Source organism: Bos taurus, chromosome 2 (assembly GCF_002263795.3).
Source record: "Bos taurus isolate L1 Dominette 01449 registration number 42190680 breed Hereford chromosome 2, ARS-UCD2.0, whole genome shotgun sequence".
NCBI lineage: Eukaryota > Metazoa > Chordata > Mammalia > Artiodactyla > Bovidae > Bos > Bos taurus.
In genome coordinates this window covers 60407348-60424425 of record NC_037329.1, presented here as the reverse complement: position 1 = coordinate 60424425, position 17078 = coordinate 60407348, and the positions used below count along the sequence as shown (strand labels likewise).

General features: G+C 37.7%; 1 protein-coding gene across 1 annotated transcript in view; it reads left to right on the top strand.

Annotated features, from left to right (window-relative positions):
- The first annotated feature begins 2611 nt into the window (after positions 1-2611).
- Positions 2612-17078, top strand: part of THSD7B (thrombospondin type 1 domain containing 7B) — a 911067-nt gene continuing 896600 nt past the window's right edge. Inside the window, exon 1 of the mRNA XM_015475729.2 lies at positions 2612-2778. Within this exon, the coding sequence (XP_015331215.2) occupies positions 2640-2778 (139 nt within the window). The 5' untranslated portion in view covers positions 2612-2639. The remainder of the gene's footprint in view (positions 2779-17078) is intronic.

Genomic DNA, 17078 nt, shown 5'->3' with positions numbered 1-17078 from the left:
CCCAAACTCCTAATTTATACCTCCCCCTTCTCTTTTTTAATGATCAAGTTTGTTTTCCCTCTCTGTGACTCTACTTCTGTTTTGTATGCAAGTTCATTTGTACTATTCTTTTTTAGATTCCACATATAAGAGACATCATATGATATTTGTCTTTCTCTACATGTCTCAACATGTCTACCCATGTTGTATAATGGGGGCAGTATTTAGGTATTTTTCAGCTGCTTTCATGGAATTAATGGTAATGGTACCTTCTACAAAATGTGCACACCAAAGTTTTTGTAGCAAATCTGTATTATGAAGAATGAATTGACTACTTGCATGCGTGGGTATGTGTGCAGACTTTAAAATATCATAGTGAAATTCGCAAACCTTTCCTTGTTGTGTTGCTTGTTAAGCACGTGGTTTTGCCATTAGCAACCTGAAATACCCATCGTCTAAAGTATATGTATGTATATGTGCACAGAAGTGTCTCATGTAAGGGTACAGCATGGGTCTCATCCAGAGGTTTATGAAGTGTGTCCAGTAGTGCCTCACAGGTTCCATGGGATAGTCTAATAGGCCACTCCTGGGAACAGTCAAGCAGGGGAGCTCTGTTTCGTTTTAGCGGCAGCACTCCACTCTTTCGATATTGGTATGCAATGCAGAAACAGAAAAGAAGCTTTTGGTTGCTTATCCAAGTATTCTCTTCATCCCTGGACCAAGTCAAGTCATCAGAGAGCCGTGTACTTGAACTTCGTTGCTTGACTCCTTGCAGCATCATTTTCACTGACTTGTACTTTGTCCCTGTACCCTTGGAGTGTTCTACAAGAGCCGGAGACCCCACTGACTGCAGATTGCTGTTGTCTGTTTTATTGATGAAGGGATGCGTTGAGTGCATGACTCAGCATGGCATCTGTGTTGATGAGAACTCTCGGGGTTGATTCCACCACTGCTTGGGAGCAGGGTGATGGCTTCTCCTAAAACAATATGAAAAGAACATATACTTTACTCCTCTGTATATGAGGGCTGTAGTAGCCACTTCTTTTTGTCTTTTTTTTTTTTAACTAGGAAATTCACAGTCAGACTTGCTCCCCACTTTCCGCAATTCTTTGGTAAATGTTTATGGACAATAACTTCTATCCTTGACACTCTTACTGTTTTATCCTTTTATCACCTTTTATCTATCAGTGTATTTTTCTAACATATGTAATATTTTTCTAACATATCCTTTTTTCGCCTTTTACCTATCAATATATTTTTCTAACATTATGTTTTGGGGCAGGTCAGGAAGATCCCCTGGAGATGGAAATAGCAACCCACTCCAGTATTCTTGCCTGAGAAATCACATGGACAGAGGAGCCTGGCGATCAAGGGATCACAAAGTGTCAGACACAACTAAATGAGTAACTTTCGTGTTCACCCTAGATCTCTTTAACTCGGTGTAGAATCTTCTTATGTCTTTTGGGAAACTACCTGCAGGATTGTGTCCTGCAGGCACATCAGATTTGATATTCTCTTAAGGAAATTGTCTTAATCTTCTTTTGAAAATCTGCTCCTCTTCCTGTTTCTCCTTTTTGGTCGAGGGGTCCCATCAGCTCTGGAATCTGTCTTTCTATCTTATCTCTCTCATACATCTCATCCAATTGGTAACCAAATCCATCACATCTAGCCTGTAAACTAAATTTTGAAATTTCTTCTGATCCTTTCATTTACCAGTACTTGTCTGGAATATTTACCTAGTTTCTAAACTGGCCTCAATTTCTTTGTGATCCATTTTGTTCACTGATGTCAGTTATGTACAATTCATTTGCTCCCTTGTGATTCTTACTGATATTTACAGAATGGACCCCAAAACCCTCACATGACATTCAAGGCTTTTTATAATTTGCTCCCAACCTATATGCTAAATCTCATCTCTGTCCATTCCACCCTCCCCTTTGTGTCCTTCATTGTAGCCACTGGCCCACTCCCTGGTCCCAAATACAAAATGCATCTCAGCACCTAGTTCTCTCAGCCAGCCTGAAATGCCTTCCTGACACGTTCAAGCCCTTTTCCTCTGGCTTATCTCAAATGTTACCTTGTGTGAGAGTTCCCTTTTTTTTGTTGTTTTTGTTTTCTCATCACAGAGGAACTAATTGCCTTCTTCTAAATCGTTCGCTCTCACTTTCTTAATACCACTGTTAGAGCATTCATTGTCCTATTTTGAACTTTGCTATATATGCTGATCTTTCTCCCCAAATCATGGGATCCTCAAGGAGTTTGACTGAATAGAAGGAGGGAGTATACTAGGTATCTGCCAACCCTGCTCTTAAAAACAAGGATAAACTGTATGGGGGACTGTGGACAGTGCGCTCACACACAGAGTCCTTAGAATTGATAGCACCTGCCATGGGTAAGGGCTTCCCAGGTGGCACTAGTGGTAAAGAACCCGCCTCCCATGGGTAAGGATTGAAAACATGCAATAATTCACATCTGACCTTAAAATATTATTAACAATATTCCATGTACTCTCTTTATGATCTTGAACATTTATAATGCCATTTTGCTAAAAGTTCTAGCGGTTGAAGTGAGTTTTTGTAATTTCTTTACAGAAGAAACTTACATGATGTTCTTTTTTTTTCTTTTAGGAATAGGAAAGTCAAGAGGTTGAATTCTGAAGAATGTTTCCGAAGTATAATCTGGCTGTCACTGGCTGGGTATGGAGGAGCATGAGGAAGCTATTTCTGTTACTTTCTCTCTTGCTGTCCCATGCAGCTCATTTGGAAGGCAAAAAGGATAATCAGTTCATCTGGAAACCAGGTAGGCATGTCCTGGATGTTCCTTTGTCCCATTTTCATTAACGAGAAGAATATTCTGTCCATTCTTGTCCTTTTTACTCATGGAGGAGTGGGAAATCTCCAGAGAGGAGAAAAAATAGGTTCTTCTTTATAATACATTTGATTCTTATTCCTGTATTGTCACTTCCAACCGTGATGCTTGTTATCCTTCTGAATTTTCATGTTGTTGTCAATTAAAGTTATGATCTCCATAGTTACGTCTGCTTCTCCTTTGTCAATATATCACCACTGTGCAACACATTTGTAGTGAAAATGGCATCTGAATTTAGTTGATATCCTCAAAATGATTTGAAATATTAATTTGTGTCTCTTTCTTTTATGGTAGAAACTAGCTAGGTATTTATTATTGTATATTTTCTAGCATACCTTCTGAATATTTAAGTTTTGAAGCATGGAAAATTATCCGAACAGCTTTGCCCATTAGTTGTGATTATACAGTGGCCTTAGTGTGTCTGGAGATCCTTAGCTACCTTGTACATGAGTATATGAATAAGTTGAGGTTTGGAGACTTGCATATAAATTATTTTCTTTTCTAAATATTTCCTTAATGTGACTGTGGAAGAGCACTGTTTAATTTTAAAGGCTAATACTTTATCAACTTAAATCATAAACCCAAACATCTTGGCTCTTTATATCACTGATGTTTTTTCTTTGTTGTAGATTTTATTTTTCTCCAAGTTTCACAATCAGATCATTTAAAATACTATTACTGTTTCAAGAGTCCATTCTAGCAAATACAGATAACTTATACACCTAATATCTTAGAATTGGAAACTGTGATGTCATAAAAGATCTATGGTCCTTGGAGAATTTTCATTTTAGGCTCATCATCTGTAAATTAAATAGACTGAAAACATATTATGTCACCATGGAAATATGTATAAAAGTGATATTTGTAATATTTAAATGGCTTTGCAAAAACGAAAGTGAATTATGCTTTAAAGTAAATTAAGTAAAACCCCAGCACCATTAGAGATACAGTCTGGAGGAAATTTAATTGCATTAAAGCCCTTATAAATTAATTTAATTGTGGACTCTAATACCACATTAGTGATTTTCATTTTTTACCTCACAGTAGTTTTAGAAAGCTTTGGAAATAGTTGTAAAAGTCAAGATTGCATTTTTGCAAAGGGGTTATTTTATTTTAGTCAGAAAAGACTTCACATTTGATCAAATCCAGATAAACACATTTGTATGGCTGTACTCTGGTCTAAAGTTCTCAAAAAAGTGCAATTAAGATGGAGAGTAGAGAATCTGAAATGTGAATGGCGTGTATTAAGAAAATGGGTTTATTTTGAAGCAAACTTTAAAAATAGGTGTGCTTTTCTAAAAGTAGGTCAATGGAGCAAGGTGGCACAGACCCACTCTACCTTGAGGGGCACTGTGGTGACTGTCACACTGAAGTTTTAGAAGTGAGAATGCTTCCCATCGGGCACAGACCCACTCTACCGTGAGGGCCACTGTGGCGACTGTCACACTGAAGTTTTAGAAGTGAGAATCCTTCCCATCGGATGCTTTGCGCTGTTCAAAATGAATATCCATGTCATCACTCTCATTTTCCCTGGTATTCGTTACTTCTTTCTCTCATTTATGTGCCATCAAAAAGGTAATAATGTATGTTTTCCTGTATGGTTTCATTCATAAATTATTAATTTATTCCTTGTATGTGATCAGTCATTTTAAAAGTAAAAAAGATCTCAGAAATATAAAATTAAAAGCCAAAGTCTAGGCTGTGTATTCCAATTTCTTATATATCCTTCAGAAACATCCCTTGCACATGTAAGGAAGTACCTTTCTATGCATAGTTGTATATATAAATCCCAAATTACACACACATATGTTTTATTATTATTACTAGTTATGGTTCTGCCTTTTGGATGGGAAGCTGAGTGTGAAATGGTAGAGAATGTGGATCTGAAAATTTCTGATTTGTACATACCTATGTGTACATATGAGCTTTTCTGTTGGCTCAGTGGTAAAGAATTCTCCTGCCAATGCAGGATATGCTGGTTCGATCCTGGGTCGGGAAGATCCCTTGAGAAGGAAATGGCAACCCACTCCAGTATTCTTAGAGCCTGGGAAATTCCATGGTCAGTGGAGCCTGGCAGGCTACAGACCATAGCGTTGCAAAAGAGTCGGACACAATTTAGTGATTAAACAACAGCAACAACATGTACATACAGACACACAGTACTTCATACAATCAGAATCATACTTGGTGGTGTCTTACTCTGCATGTTGCTTTCAGCATGTAATGACTTGGTGAATATTACATACTAGTGCACATGGGTCAATTTCATCTTTTATTGGTTGCATAGTTTTCTTTTGCAGTTTTATGAATTTATTTAATCAGTGCTTCATTTGCTTATCTATTCTTCCTCTATTGCATGGCCATTTCACTAGCTTTTAGCTTTTTGTTATTATGAATAGTACTGACATGAATGCACTATTCTTTTAAAGGTAAGAGATAAATCAGTTTGAGAAGTCACATGCCCTAGAGCAATTCTGGGTCATCACCTAGAAAGACAACCTCAGGGCTTTCCCAGGTTCTGCTAGTGGTAAAGAACCTGCCTACCAATGTAGGAGGTGCCAGAGACATTGATTCAATCCCTGGGTCAGGAGGATCCCCTGGAGGAGGGCGTGGCTACCCACTCCAATATTCTTGCCTGGAGAATTCTGTGGACAGAGGAGCCTGGAAGGCTACGGTCCATAGCGTTGCAAAGAGTCAGACATGACTGAAACAAGTTAGCCCGCTTAGCATCTATACCTACTTATGTGTGGTTTATTATATTTTATTTGAATTAAAAACTCAATTGCAGTTGAAATTAGCTGCATTTTTGGAGTATATTATCAAACCCAACAACTCAGGTCCAGTATAATCTGGAATTTGAACAGATTTCCATGGAGACCCAGATAAATATACCTTATTTTAGAAACCTAGAAACCATCCTCCCTATTTAGATTGTAGTGCCAGTCATTTAAGCTCTTTGCTTTATCTATTGTTTTTCCGGCATACATAGATTAGGTGTTAGTCAACCTCAGCCAAATCAGAGGCATTTCTAAGTGTGTCTTGGCTGTGGAAAAACAATGGATTGATGAATAATAAGTGAGTGATGTATTATGTTGCTATGTTTTCTCTACTAAGAGAGAGTCTGGTGAGGTACAGGCTGTGGGGTCATTGATCCAGCAAGGCTATCGAATGCCTGTCATCATTGTGATGAGATCCATTGATCTATATTTAGTGTTTGGCTTCTGTCAGCCAAGAAAGAAGGATCATGTCAGCAAAAATACCAGATAAGGAGTGATGCTGTTTGTTGTCTTAAGTAAACATATACTATTGCTGTCTGCTTGCTTCCTGGAGATGAGCACATTATGGTCTCTGAAGCTATGATAACTAGTGATCTCTTTAAAAATTCCTCAGTACTGGTTCTGAGAGGTTGCTTCATTCTTCTGATCCTTGATGAGACCTCGCTATGTGCCAGGTGTTCTTAGAAAAAAGTTGAGAATAAAAGAGACAAATCCTTGATCTTCATGAACAGATTAATAAACACAGTCCAGAAGTTAAACGGAGTGTATTGGTTGGTGATGAGGGCTTAGAAGGAAAGGTAAGGAAAGGAGGAGGGATATGCAATGATAGATGAGAGATGACTATTTTTTTGTAGTTTTTAAAATTTATTTTTTATTAGAATATATTTGATTTGCAATGTTGTGTTAAGTTTCAGGTGTTCAGCAAAGTGATTCAGTTATATGTATATTCTTTTTCATATTCTTTTCCCATATAAGTATTACAAAATATTGAGTAGTAGTCCCTGTGCTATACAGAGGGTTCTTACTGTTTATCTGTTTTATGTATAGTGGTGTGTATCTCTTACTCCCAAATTTTTAATTTATCCCTCCTTCCCACCTTTCCCTTTTGGTAGCCATAAGTTTGTTTTCTATGTGGGTAAGTTTGTTTCTGTTTGGTAAATAAGTTCATTTATATCCATTTTTAGAGTCCACACATAAGTGATAGGCAAGAGAGTGACATTTGAAATGGGGGGGCTAGGGGCTCCCCCACTGAGGAAGGGAATTTGAGTAAAGACCTGAAGGAAGTGAGGGAGCCAGGCATGGGAAAATCAGGATGAATATCCCACAGGAAGAGAACAACAAGGTCAAAAGGTCCTGAGACAGATGTAGGTGTGGCTTGTTTGAGGACCAGAGAAGAGTCCAACATTCTGGAGCAGAGCAAACATGGTGGGCAGTGATGGGAGGTCAGGTCAGAGGGGAAAGGGCACCCAAATCAGGTATGTCTTCATAGATCAGGATACAATTTTGGCTTTTGCTCTTGGGTGAGATAGAAAGGCATGGGGAGTTTTTAGAGAGTGGTGACATGATCTTTTTTTTTCTTTTTCTTTATAATACTTTAATAGGATTATCTTGGGTGATCAGTCGAGGAACTGGAAACAAGGAGACTAGTTAGGAAGCTACTGTAGAAATAAGGTCAGTTGATGATAATAGCTTGAACCAAGGTCATGTCAGTGAAGGTGGTAAGAAGGGGTTGAGTTTTGCTATATATAAGGTCTGGTTTTCAATCAGGGAAAATTTTGCCCAGCAGAGGACATTTAGGATTGTCACAACTGGTTGTCACAACTGGGGTGTGCTACCAACAGCAAAGTAGAAGCCGGGGATGTTGCTAAACATTCTAAAATGCACAGGACAGACCCCCACAACAAAGACTTATCCCTTCCCCACTTGCCAACAGTGCCCAGGTTGAGAAACAGTGTTTTCAGGTAAAACCATCATGATTTACTGATGTAGGGAGGAGGAGGGAAAGAGATACAAGGGCAGTGGCCTGAAGGTTTGCTCTGAGCCACTCGGAGAGTGGAATTGCCATTATTTAACCTGGGCTGACTGGGAAGGAGCCTGCGTGGGGGAATATGAGGAACTTGGCATAGGACAGGTTCGATTTATAAGCCTGTTGGAAATTCACATGGATATGCTGATCAGGAAGTTGGGTCTGAATTCAGGAGGCAGGTCGCTCCTAGAACCAGATGTTTGGAAGTCCATATCAGCGAGGTCAAATTTAAATGTACAGTGTTAGAAATGTAGAGGCAGCCTTGAAATCTGTAATCCTGTGTAGGTAAAGGGTAAGGTTCTAATGTACTTCCTTGGGGCCAAATGCCTTTAAAAAAAAATTACGGTGGTAAAATACACATAACATAAACTTTACCATTTTAACCGTTTTAAAGTGTACAATTCAGTGATATTTAGTATATTCATGGTGTGTTGGAAACATTGCTGCTATCTAGTTCCAGAACATTTTCACTATTCCAAATTACATTTTACAAGTATTTATAAAAAGACTGGAAAACTATTTGTTATGAATAATGAGGTATGACAGGAAAAAAAATTATGTATTTGTTTCCTTGTGAGAGGTTGTTCTAATGATCCTAAGTCATCTTCAGAGATCACTCAGTGTACTAGGAAGAGTGTACTTTGTATACTTTGTACACAGGCAGATTCACACTCAAGTCCCAAGGGTCTAGAGAGGAGAAAGTTCTTTAATCTCTCTGAGCCCTATTTATCTATCAAAATGAGGGCAGTACATACTTCAGAGAACTGTTTTGAAAATTACAGTAAAACAAATATATTGAAAAACCTAGTGTATAGTAGCTACTCATAAATGTTCAGTTCAGTTCAGTTAAGTCGCTCAGTCGTGTCTAACTCTTTGCGACCCCATGAATCGCAGCACGCCAGGCCTCCCTGTTCATCACCAACTCCCGGAGTTCACTCAGACTCACGTCCATCGAGTCAGTGATGCCATCCAGCCATCTCATCCTCTGGCGTCCCCTTCTCCTCCTGCCCCCAATCCCTCCCAACATCAGGGTCTTTTCCAATGAGTCAACTCTTCGCATGAGGTGGCCAAAGTACTGGAGTTTGAGCTTCAGCATCATTCCTTCCGAAGAAATCCCAGGGCTGATCTCCTTCAGAGTGGACTGGTTGGATCTCCTTGCAGTCCAAGGGACTCTCAAGAGTCTTCTCCAACACCACAGTTCAAAAGCATCAATTCTTCGGCGCTCAGCCTTCTTCACAGTCCAACTCTCACATCCATACATGACCACAGGAAAAACCATAGCCTTGACTAGACGGACCTTTGTTGGCAAAGTAATGTCTCTGCTTTACTGTCATAGCATAATGTCTATGCTATCTAGGTTGGTCATAACTTTCCTTCCAAGGAGTAAGCGTCTTTTAATTTCATGGCTGCAGTCACCACCTGCAGTGATTTTGGAGCCCCCCCCAAAAAAGTCTGACACTGTTTCCACTGTTTCCCCATCTATTTCCCATGAAGTGATGGGACCAGATGCCATGATCTTCATTTTCTGAATGTTGAGCTTTAAGCCAACTTTTTCACTCTCCACTTTCACTTTCATCAAGAGGCTTTTGAGTTCCTCTTCACTTTCTGCCATAAGGGTGGTGTCATCTGCATATCTGAGGTTATTGATATTTCAATAACCTCATAAATGTTAGCTGTTATTTTTATCATTGCTATATATTATTTGATATTTGAAATATTTATTCTTGCTTTTATGTTATACAATTTTGTATAGTTTTTTCCTTTAGACTCGAAAAAGAGGTGAGATCAATCTGACAGCTATATGTACTTTATTAGGAAATGATCACAAGTAATTTGTCTGACTTTTTAGCTCTAAAACTTTCTATATGAGACTCTTGAAAAGTTTAATTTCAGTAATTCCTTCCCAGTGAATGAAAAGGGTGAAAAAAATGACCTGTGTTCTAGGAACTAAGTAAATAAGTCAAAATTAATCAATCTTTCTGGAAGAAAAAAGGATTATGAAAATGATGTTGGGTAAGAAAAAAGGATCTTAGATTAATATTTAATTATAGATTGCATAATAATGTTTTCAATGTTGAAAGGACTTTAAGGAAAAATGGTGTTTTATATATTTGCATATATTTAAGTTTAGGAATCTTAGAGACAGTACAACTTTCTTAGGAGAAACCTGATTTTTTTTAATATGTGCTAGAATTTTGTGAAATATTTCTTCTGAGAATTTGATTAAATTGGAATCGTTTGGTTACATCTATTGATATTAATTTGTCTTAGCCATGTGTATAATAAATTCTCAGTGGTGTTATTTCTGTGATATCAAAAAAACGTAGACTTACATGGCCTGGGATTCATGTCTAATCATTTTTCCTAGGGGACCACAAGCCCTAATTTTATAATTCTCTCAGTAAGCCAGAAAAAGTATATATTACCTAAATAACTTGAACTAAACTACTCTGATTTTTTCTAAATAGTACTAAATGGAGGCTCCCTGAGGAAAGAGATGCTATCGATTTTATTCACTGATACTTTCTCAGTACCTACAACATGAATAACTGTTGCACAGAATATCCCTAGCACATTAAGTACTTGTGAAATGAGGGCCACTGTAAGTGTGTATTTATGGAAGTTGAGAAGTAAGGAGTAGAGACCGAAGAAATAGAACATCAGATCCTTGTTATTCTAGAACCTGAAATATATATTGAAGAAAGGATATGAAATGATGAAAACCAAAGTCAACCTTATAAATCAGTAAATATGAAAATTAATCATCCTTATTTTCTTGTTCCTTGGTTCCAGTACCATTTTTGATCATCTCTAGAAAAGGTGTTGAACACAACTGTCATAAAAAAGAAAATAGGTACACAGAGTAAGAAATTTATTTCTGTAATTTGGCTCAGACAGTAAAGCATCTGCCCACAATGCGGGAGACCCGGGTTCGATCCCTGGGTTGGGAAGATCCTCTGAAGAAGGAAATGGCAACCCATTCCAGTACTCTTGCCTGGAAAATCCCATGGATGAAGGAGCCTGGTAGGCTACAGTCCATGGGGTCGCAAAGAGTTGGTCACGACTGAGCAACTTCACTTCACTTATGTTGAAATATTACAGTTGCATGTTGTCTTCCATTTAATTTCCTCAGAGGCGGCCAGTTTTGACTTTTTGCTTACCTCCAGATTTCTAAGTAATGTACTCATTATTGATGTTCCTTAATTTACATGTTGAATATTTGCAATTTATTTTCTCTTATGTTAGTTGAGACTTTTTCTCTCATCTACCTACATCTTTCCCTACTTACTGCCTCCCATGAAAGCAGTTATATCAGAATACTTATATCAATGAACAGTGACTGTATTATTATTTCTACATAGATAGATACTCTGCTAAGTCAAGCAGTATACTACAGCCTCCTTTCAACTTTTTGTCTTATATAGAAATTAAAAAATTACCTCATCTTTTCTTTGCTTTGCCTTCTTCAAGTTTACTGCTGCTTTCCTCTGATGCTCCAGTTGACATGCTCATTATTAGTTTTTTGAAATTTCAGCACAATTCCGAACACTCTATTATATTTTTTCTTTGGGAGATATTTCCACAGCCCCGTGTCCTCTATTCAGTGTGGACTGCGGCAGTTTCTCATCCTGAACTTGTTTTCCTGGTTTTGTGTCTCTCTGCTTTTGTTGCTTTATTTTCTAGAATTGCTAAAATAGGATACACTGGAAGTAATTTTTCATGTCTGAAAGGGTCTCTGCTTGACTGATAGCTTGGGTGTAGATTTCAGGGTTAAAAAGCACTTTTCCCTCAGAATTTTGAAGGTTTTGCTCTACTCTATTCCAGCCTCCTGGGTTGTTGTTGCTGCTGCTGCTAAGTCACTTCAGTCGTGTCCGACTCTGTGCAACCCCATAGACGGCAGCCCACCAAGCTCCCCCGTCCCTGGGATTCTCCAGGCAAGAGCACCAGAGTGGGTTGCCATTTCCTTCTCCAGTGCATGAAAGTGAAAAGTGAAAGTGAAGTTGCTCAGTTGTGTCCGACTCTTAGCCACCCCATGGACTGTAGCCTACTAGGCTTCTCTGTCCATGGGATCTTCCAGGCAAGAGTACAGGAGTGGGGTGCTGTTGCCTTCTCTGGTGTTGTTGCTAGGAAGGTTTATGTCATTCTGATCTTATCTCTGTATGTTACGTGTTTGTTCTTTCCCTCTTTCTGAATCTTCTTTCTATCCACAAAATTCTGAAATTTCTTAATTATGTATTTTGAAGTGAGTCCTTTCACCTTTATTTTATTGGCCATTAGGAGAATATTTTACCAGTATGCTCATGCTCTGCAGTTCTGAGATTTATTTTGTGTTGTCTCTCTTCCTTCTGAAACACCTTGGAATGGTGTTTTACCTCTCTAATTGATCTTCAGTTTTCCCCTGTTTTTTTATTTTGTTTGCATTTTTATTGTAATTTGTAAAATATTTATTCTGTTTCATCTTTCAAACCTTCCTTTGAATATTTTTTATTTCAATGAGTTCTATACTTTATTTTTTATATGTATATATATATTTATTTTTTAAAGAGTAGTATTTTCATTAAATTTTTTTTAATTTAAATTTATTTATTTTAATTGGAGGCGAATTACTTTACACTATTGTATTGGTTTTGCCATACATCAACATGAATCCGCCACAGGTGTCAAAATATAAACAGCAGAAGGAATATTGTAAAAAATTCAATAAAGGCTTTAAAAATGGTCCATATCAAAGAAAACTTAAAAAAATTTTTTTGAGTTCTATACTTTAAAAAATTTTTTAAAAGATTTCTTTGATATGGACCATTTTTAAAGCCTTTATTGAATTTTTTACAATATTGCTTCTGCTATTTACATTTTGATCTGTATGGCAATGGGGTATGTGGGATCTTAGCTCCCCAACCAAGGATTGAACCCATACCCCCTACACTGGAAGGCAGAGTCTTAACCACCAGACCACCAGAAAAGTCCCTGTTCTATACTTTGTAAAATTGAATCTTCTTCACAGATGCAGCGTGCTTTCATTTAGAGGATGTTAATAATAATTTAATTGTTTCCTTTTTATGCTCTGTACCATTTATGCTTCCTCTAAATCTATTTTCTTCTTTTATTGATTTATTTGGTTGATCATAGCTTCTGCTGTGGGCAGGTTTCTTTTAATGTCTATTGATCATTGGCTGTCTCTTTAGTGTTTTCGATTATTGAGGGTGAGACATTAAAAGCTGATTGACATTCTGTGTACCTGACTCAGATGTTTGGGCTTCACTGTCAGACTCTTCTAAGTCATGAACTGGCTTTTTTATTGGAAGATGGGTTTCTCAAAAGTTTATATCCATCAGTACCTGAAGGTCTTTTCTTCAGGGCTCATTATGGGTGTTATTTAAAGTGAAGGCTAAGCTGCTGTAACAACGATGATTCCAAATATATGGCTTAAAAAAATTAGCAGCTCCTATCTCACTCATTAGAAGGTTTCATCATGGACCAGATTGTCCAGTGGTTCTGCTCCATATGTTTGTTCAACCACAAAGCTTTCTTCTATCCTGTCGAAGGACATTATCCTTCTTTGCCCATTCAAGCTGGATCACAGACATTTCCATATTTTGGTGATGAAAAGAGCACAGAGCTAAAATCTAAAAAAAGACATTGCAACAAATGATGTAGAAGTTCCATACATGTTCCGGTTCTAACAGCCACTCCAAAAGTGGTTTCAAGCAATTGAAGACTGTCTTCAATTTGGCTTTTGCATCTGGGGGTGGGTGGGTGCAGCTGGGTGTTCCTCCCTTGTGTTTGGATAAGGGCAGAGGGTGGCTTATCTGAAAGGCTTCTTTATCCACTTATCTGGTACCTGGACTGGGAAGACTCATACAGCTGGGGCTGGAATGATGGGGACTCTCTGTTCACATATCTTTCTTTGTGTGGTTGTGTCTGCATGTTCTCTCTATATGGAGGCTGCAGGGTGATGGGAGTTCTTACATGATAGCTGAAGCTTCCAAAGAGAAACAGGCAGGAGCTGCATGGGTTTTTCTAATGTAGCCTAAGAGTCACTCATGGTCACTTGTGCTGCATTTTTTTGGTTCGAAGGGCATCTTTAAGCAGAGGACCTAGATTTCATCTTTTGATTGGAGGAGTGGCAAAGAATTTGCAGATAGATGTTTTAAATTTTCCTTGATCCATCATTTCTGGTCACATTCCACTGGTGAGAATGTGCTCATATGGTTGCTGCTAGCCACAAGGGAAGATATGAAATGTAGTTTATAGTCAGACAGCCATGTGATGAGAAGGGAAAATAGATTCAGTCATGATTAACAGTCTTCATAACAGGGACTATTCAGTGTTTGGATCATTCAGGATTTCCAGAGAGAGAGAGAGGGAGACAGAGAGGGAGGGGGAGGGAGGTGAGGGATGGGATTGATGTAGTATAAGGAATTGGCTCATGCAGTCATGGAGGCTGAGAAGTCTGGAGGCCGACAGGAAAGCCATTGGTTAGTCCAGCCTGAGCCCAAATACCTGAGAATCAGGGGAACTGATAATATAAGTCCTAGTCCAAGTGAAGGGGGAGAGCAGTGTTCCAGTTCGAACAGGCAGAGAGTAGGTTCTTCCTTCCTTTGTATTAATATTTTTATCCTATTTAGACTTCCAACAGATTGGATGATATCCACCCACACTGAGGAGGGCCATCTGCTTTACTCTGTCTACTGATATAAGTGTTAATCTCATCTGAAAGGACCCTCATAGATACATACATAAATAATGTTTAGTCTGGGCATTCTGTGGTCCAGTCAAGTTGACACATGAAATTTACCATCATAGTGTCTCCTAAAATGAACCCTGCCTACACTGGACTACTGATAAAAGAATAAGGGCAGAATCTTAGCAGAAATGGCTCAACACTTAGTCCTCAGCATTTCACTTAATTCCTCTCTTTTAAACATGATACCTCATCACTGTCTTTCACTTTGTGTGCCTGCCTCAAAAATGTCCTTATTGAGTGCTGAGTTCTGTTGTCTCTTTTCCTACAGATGTTGAGAAACAGACAGAGCAAAAGACTGGTGGGGAGGGATGGCAGAGGAAAGGATTGTGTGTGTGTGGGGGCTAATTGATTTCATTTATAGGCTTTAAATTATCCCCCATTTCAAGCCATAAGCCTTATTGCTTTTTTTCCTAGGGTCTCTAGGTTTCAACTTGCCCAGAGTTCTGCTAGTATAAATTAGCTTTTTCTGTTGTATTCATCTGTGGGCAGAATCTCCGGTTTCCTTCACATTTCAAATTACTTACTGCTCCTCTACCTGCTCTGAATGTTCCAAGGTTCAGTGCTACTTGTTCACCTCTAGCTCCATATTTTTGGTCCTTATTGGGTTTTATCTTGTAATGCCTTTTCTGTCATTTCAAGAGAGTGTCAGGAGAGGAGTGAAAAAAAAAAAAATATATATATATATATATGTGTGTGTGTGTGTCATGTCCTGCAAGTTAATTGGACATCTTTAACTTACTTGTCCTAAAACTTCTGTTTTAGGATATTTATTATGGAATAGAAGGATGTTGAAATGTTAATTTTTTGTGGTGACTGACTCCCTTATTCTGTTGGGCACGTACTACAAAATCTGTTTATAACAAAACTGACCAGACTTTTCCCAGGTTAAAATTTGTTTTAATTTAAATGTTCACTGGGTCTGTATGATTGTTTCAGACTGAGCTGTTGGATTAGAGATAAATAGGGGAACAATTTCTCCCTAAAGGTCAGATTATCAATGGAGATTTCTTTATGACCCCCTGAAAATTATCTTCCTTCAACTTTTCCTTTCATGGTAGAATTCAAATATTTAACATAAGGTTGAATTATTTTTAACTAGAAAAACAGAGGATTCCATTCAAAGAAATAGAGAAGTCAAAGATGAAAACAAGTCTGAGCTATCAAAGTGGGATTGAAATACGAATTAAAGACCAAAAGGCAGTATTACAAATTCATAAAGCAAGCTGAAAAACTTATGTTGTAAAGCTCTTCGTGATCTTATTTACCATGAAGCACAGGCAGTGTTGATTGGAATTAAAAAGGGGGGAAAAAAAAAAGAAGCTTACCTTCTTGTGGCTTGATTATGGATTTACTCAGTTCATGAGGTTATTTTGATATATGAACAAAGTTCTCCAAAATACAGCCACAGGTGACATCTGTGTGATAGATGTTAGTGCCACTGATAATATCTAAGACTTAATCAGAGAAATAATTTCAAAAGTGTGTGTTTAACACCATTCTTGTTTACTACTCTCTTTAATACCATATCTGTTAAAGCTTATTTTCATAGCAAGTGTATGAATATGAATTAACCATCTCATCCTTTTGTTTCTTTTCTTCTTTGGAATTACTATGGTAACAAACTGTGGTTCCTATAGGGAATCTGTGATATTATTACCCCCTTATCTTGATTCTCCCCAAAGAGGAGAATAATAAGCTGTTGTGGAAATAAGTAACTTTATCACCCAACGGTAAATTTCATTCATGGATACACTTCACTACAAAAGCAACACAACAACTGGTAACAATAACATATGGATATGTTTTTTTGTGTGGATTTTTCCTCAAGGTTAATAATTTTTTTAATTGAATGCAGCTGCTCAAGAATTTTTGTTGCTAAGTATGCTCACTTTTTGAAAACAAATGCTTCCTTCTAAATCATTTTTAGATAAATGTTTTGAGGCTTAATTACTTAGCTGTATTTGTAGAGAACCTGTAAACAATAGAGATGTTGGCTCCATATACTAGGTAGGGTGATGGGGTGGTTCAGATCACAGATACCAAAGTCAAAACTGTCTGGGTGTTATGTGAAGGTGTGTGACCTCAAACTTATGCCTTTACTTTCTCATCAATAAAATTGGAATAAATGAAGGACTCTGTGTAAAGCATAGTTCATATTCTATACTACATACTCAAGGGTACATTTCTATACTCAAAGTATTACATGATGAAAGTCACATTAAGTACTCAGTTAAGCTACCTTTTTATTTGTCTTTAATGGATGCTACTCTAAGAGATTATTTACTGTTCCTCCCACCTGACATGTGGAACTCAAGTTAGTTTGGATATATAGAAATGCAGCTATAATGAATATAATTTCTCCCAAGATGTTGTTTGCTATTCTTTTTCTTCATTTTAATGTTCTAAAATAAGTCAGCCATTAAAAAGAATACATTTGATTCAGTTCTAATGACGTGGATGAAACTGGAGCCTATTATACAGAGTGAAGTAAGCCAGAAAGAAAAACACCAATACAGTATACTAACACATATATATGGAATTTAGAAAGATGGTAACAATAACCCTGTATACAAGGCAGCAAAAGAGACACTGATGTATAGAACAGTCTTTTGGACTCTGTGGGAGAGGGAGAGGGTGGGATGATTTGGGAGAATGGCATTGAAACATGTGTAATATCATA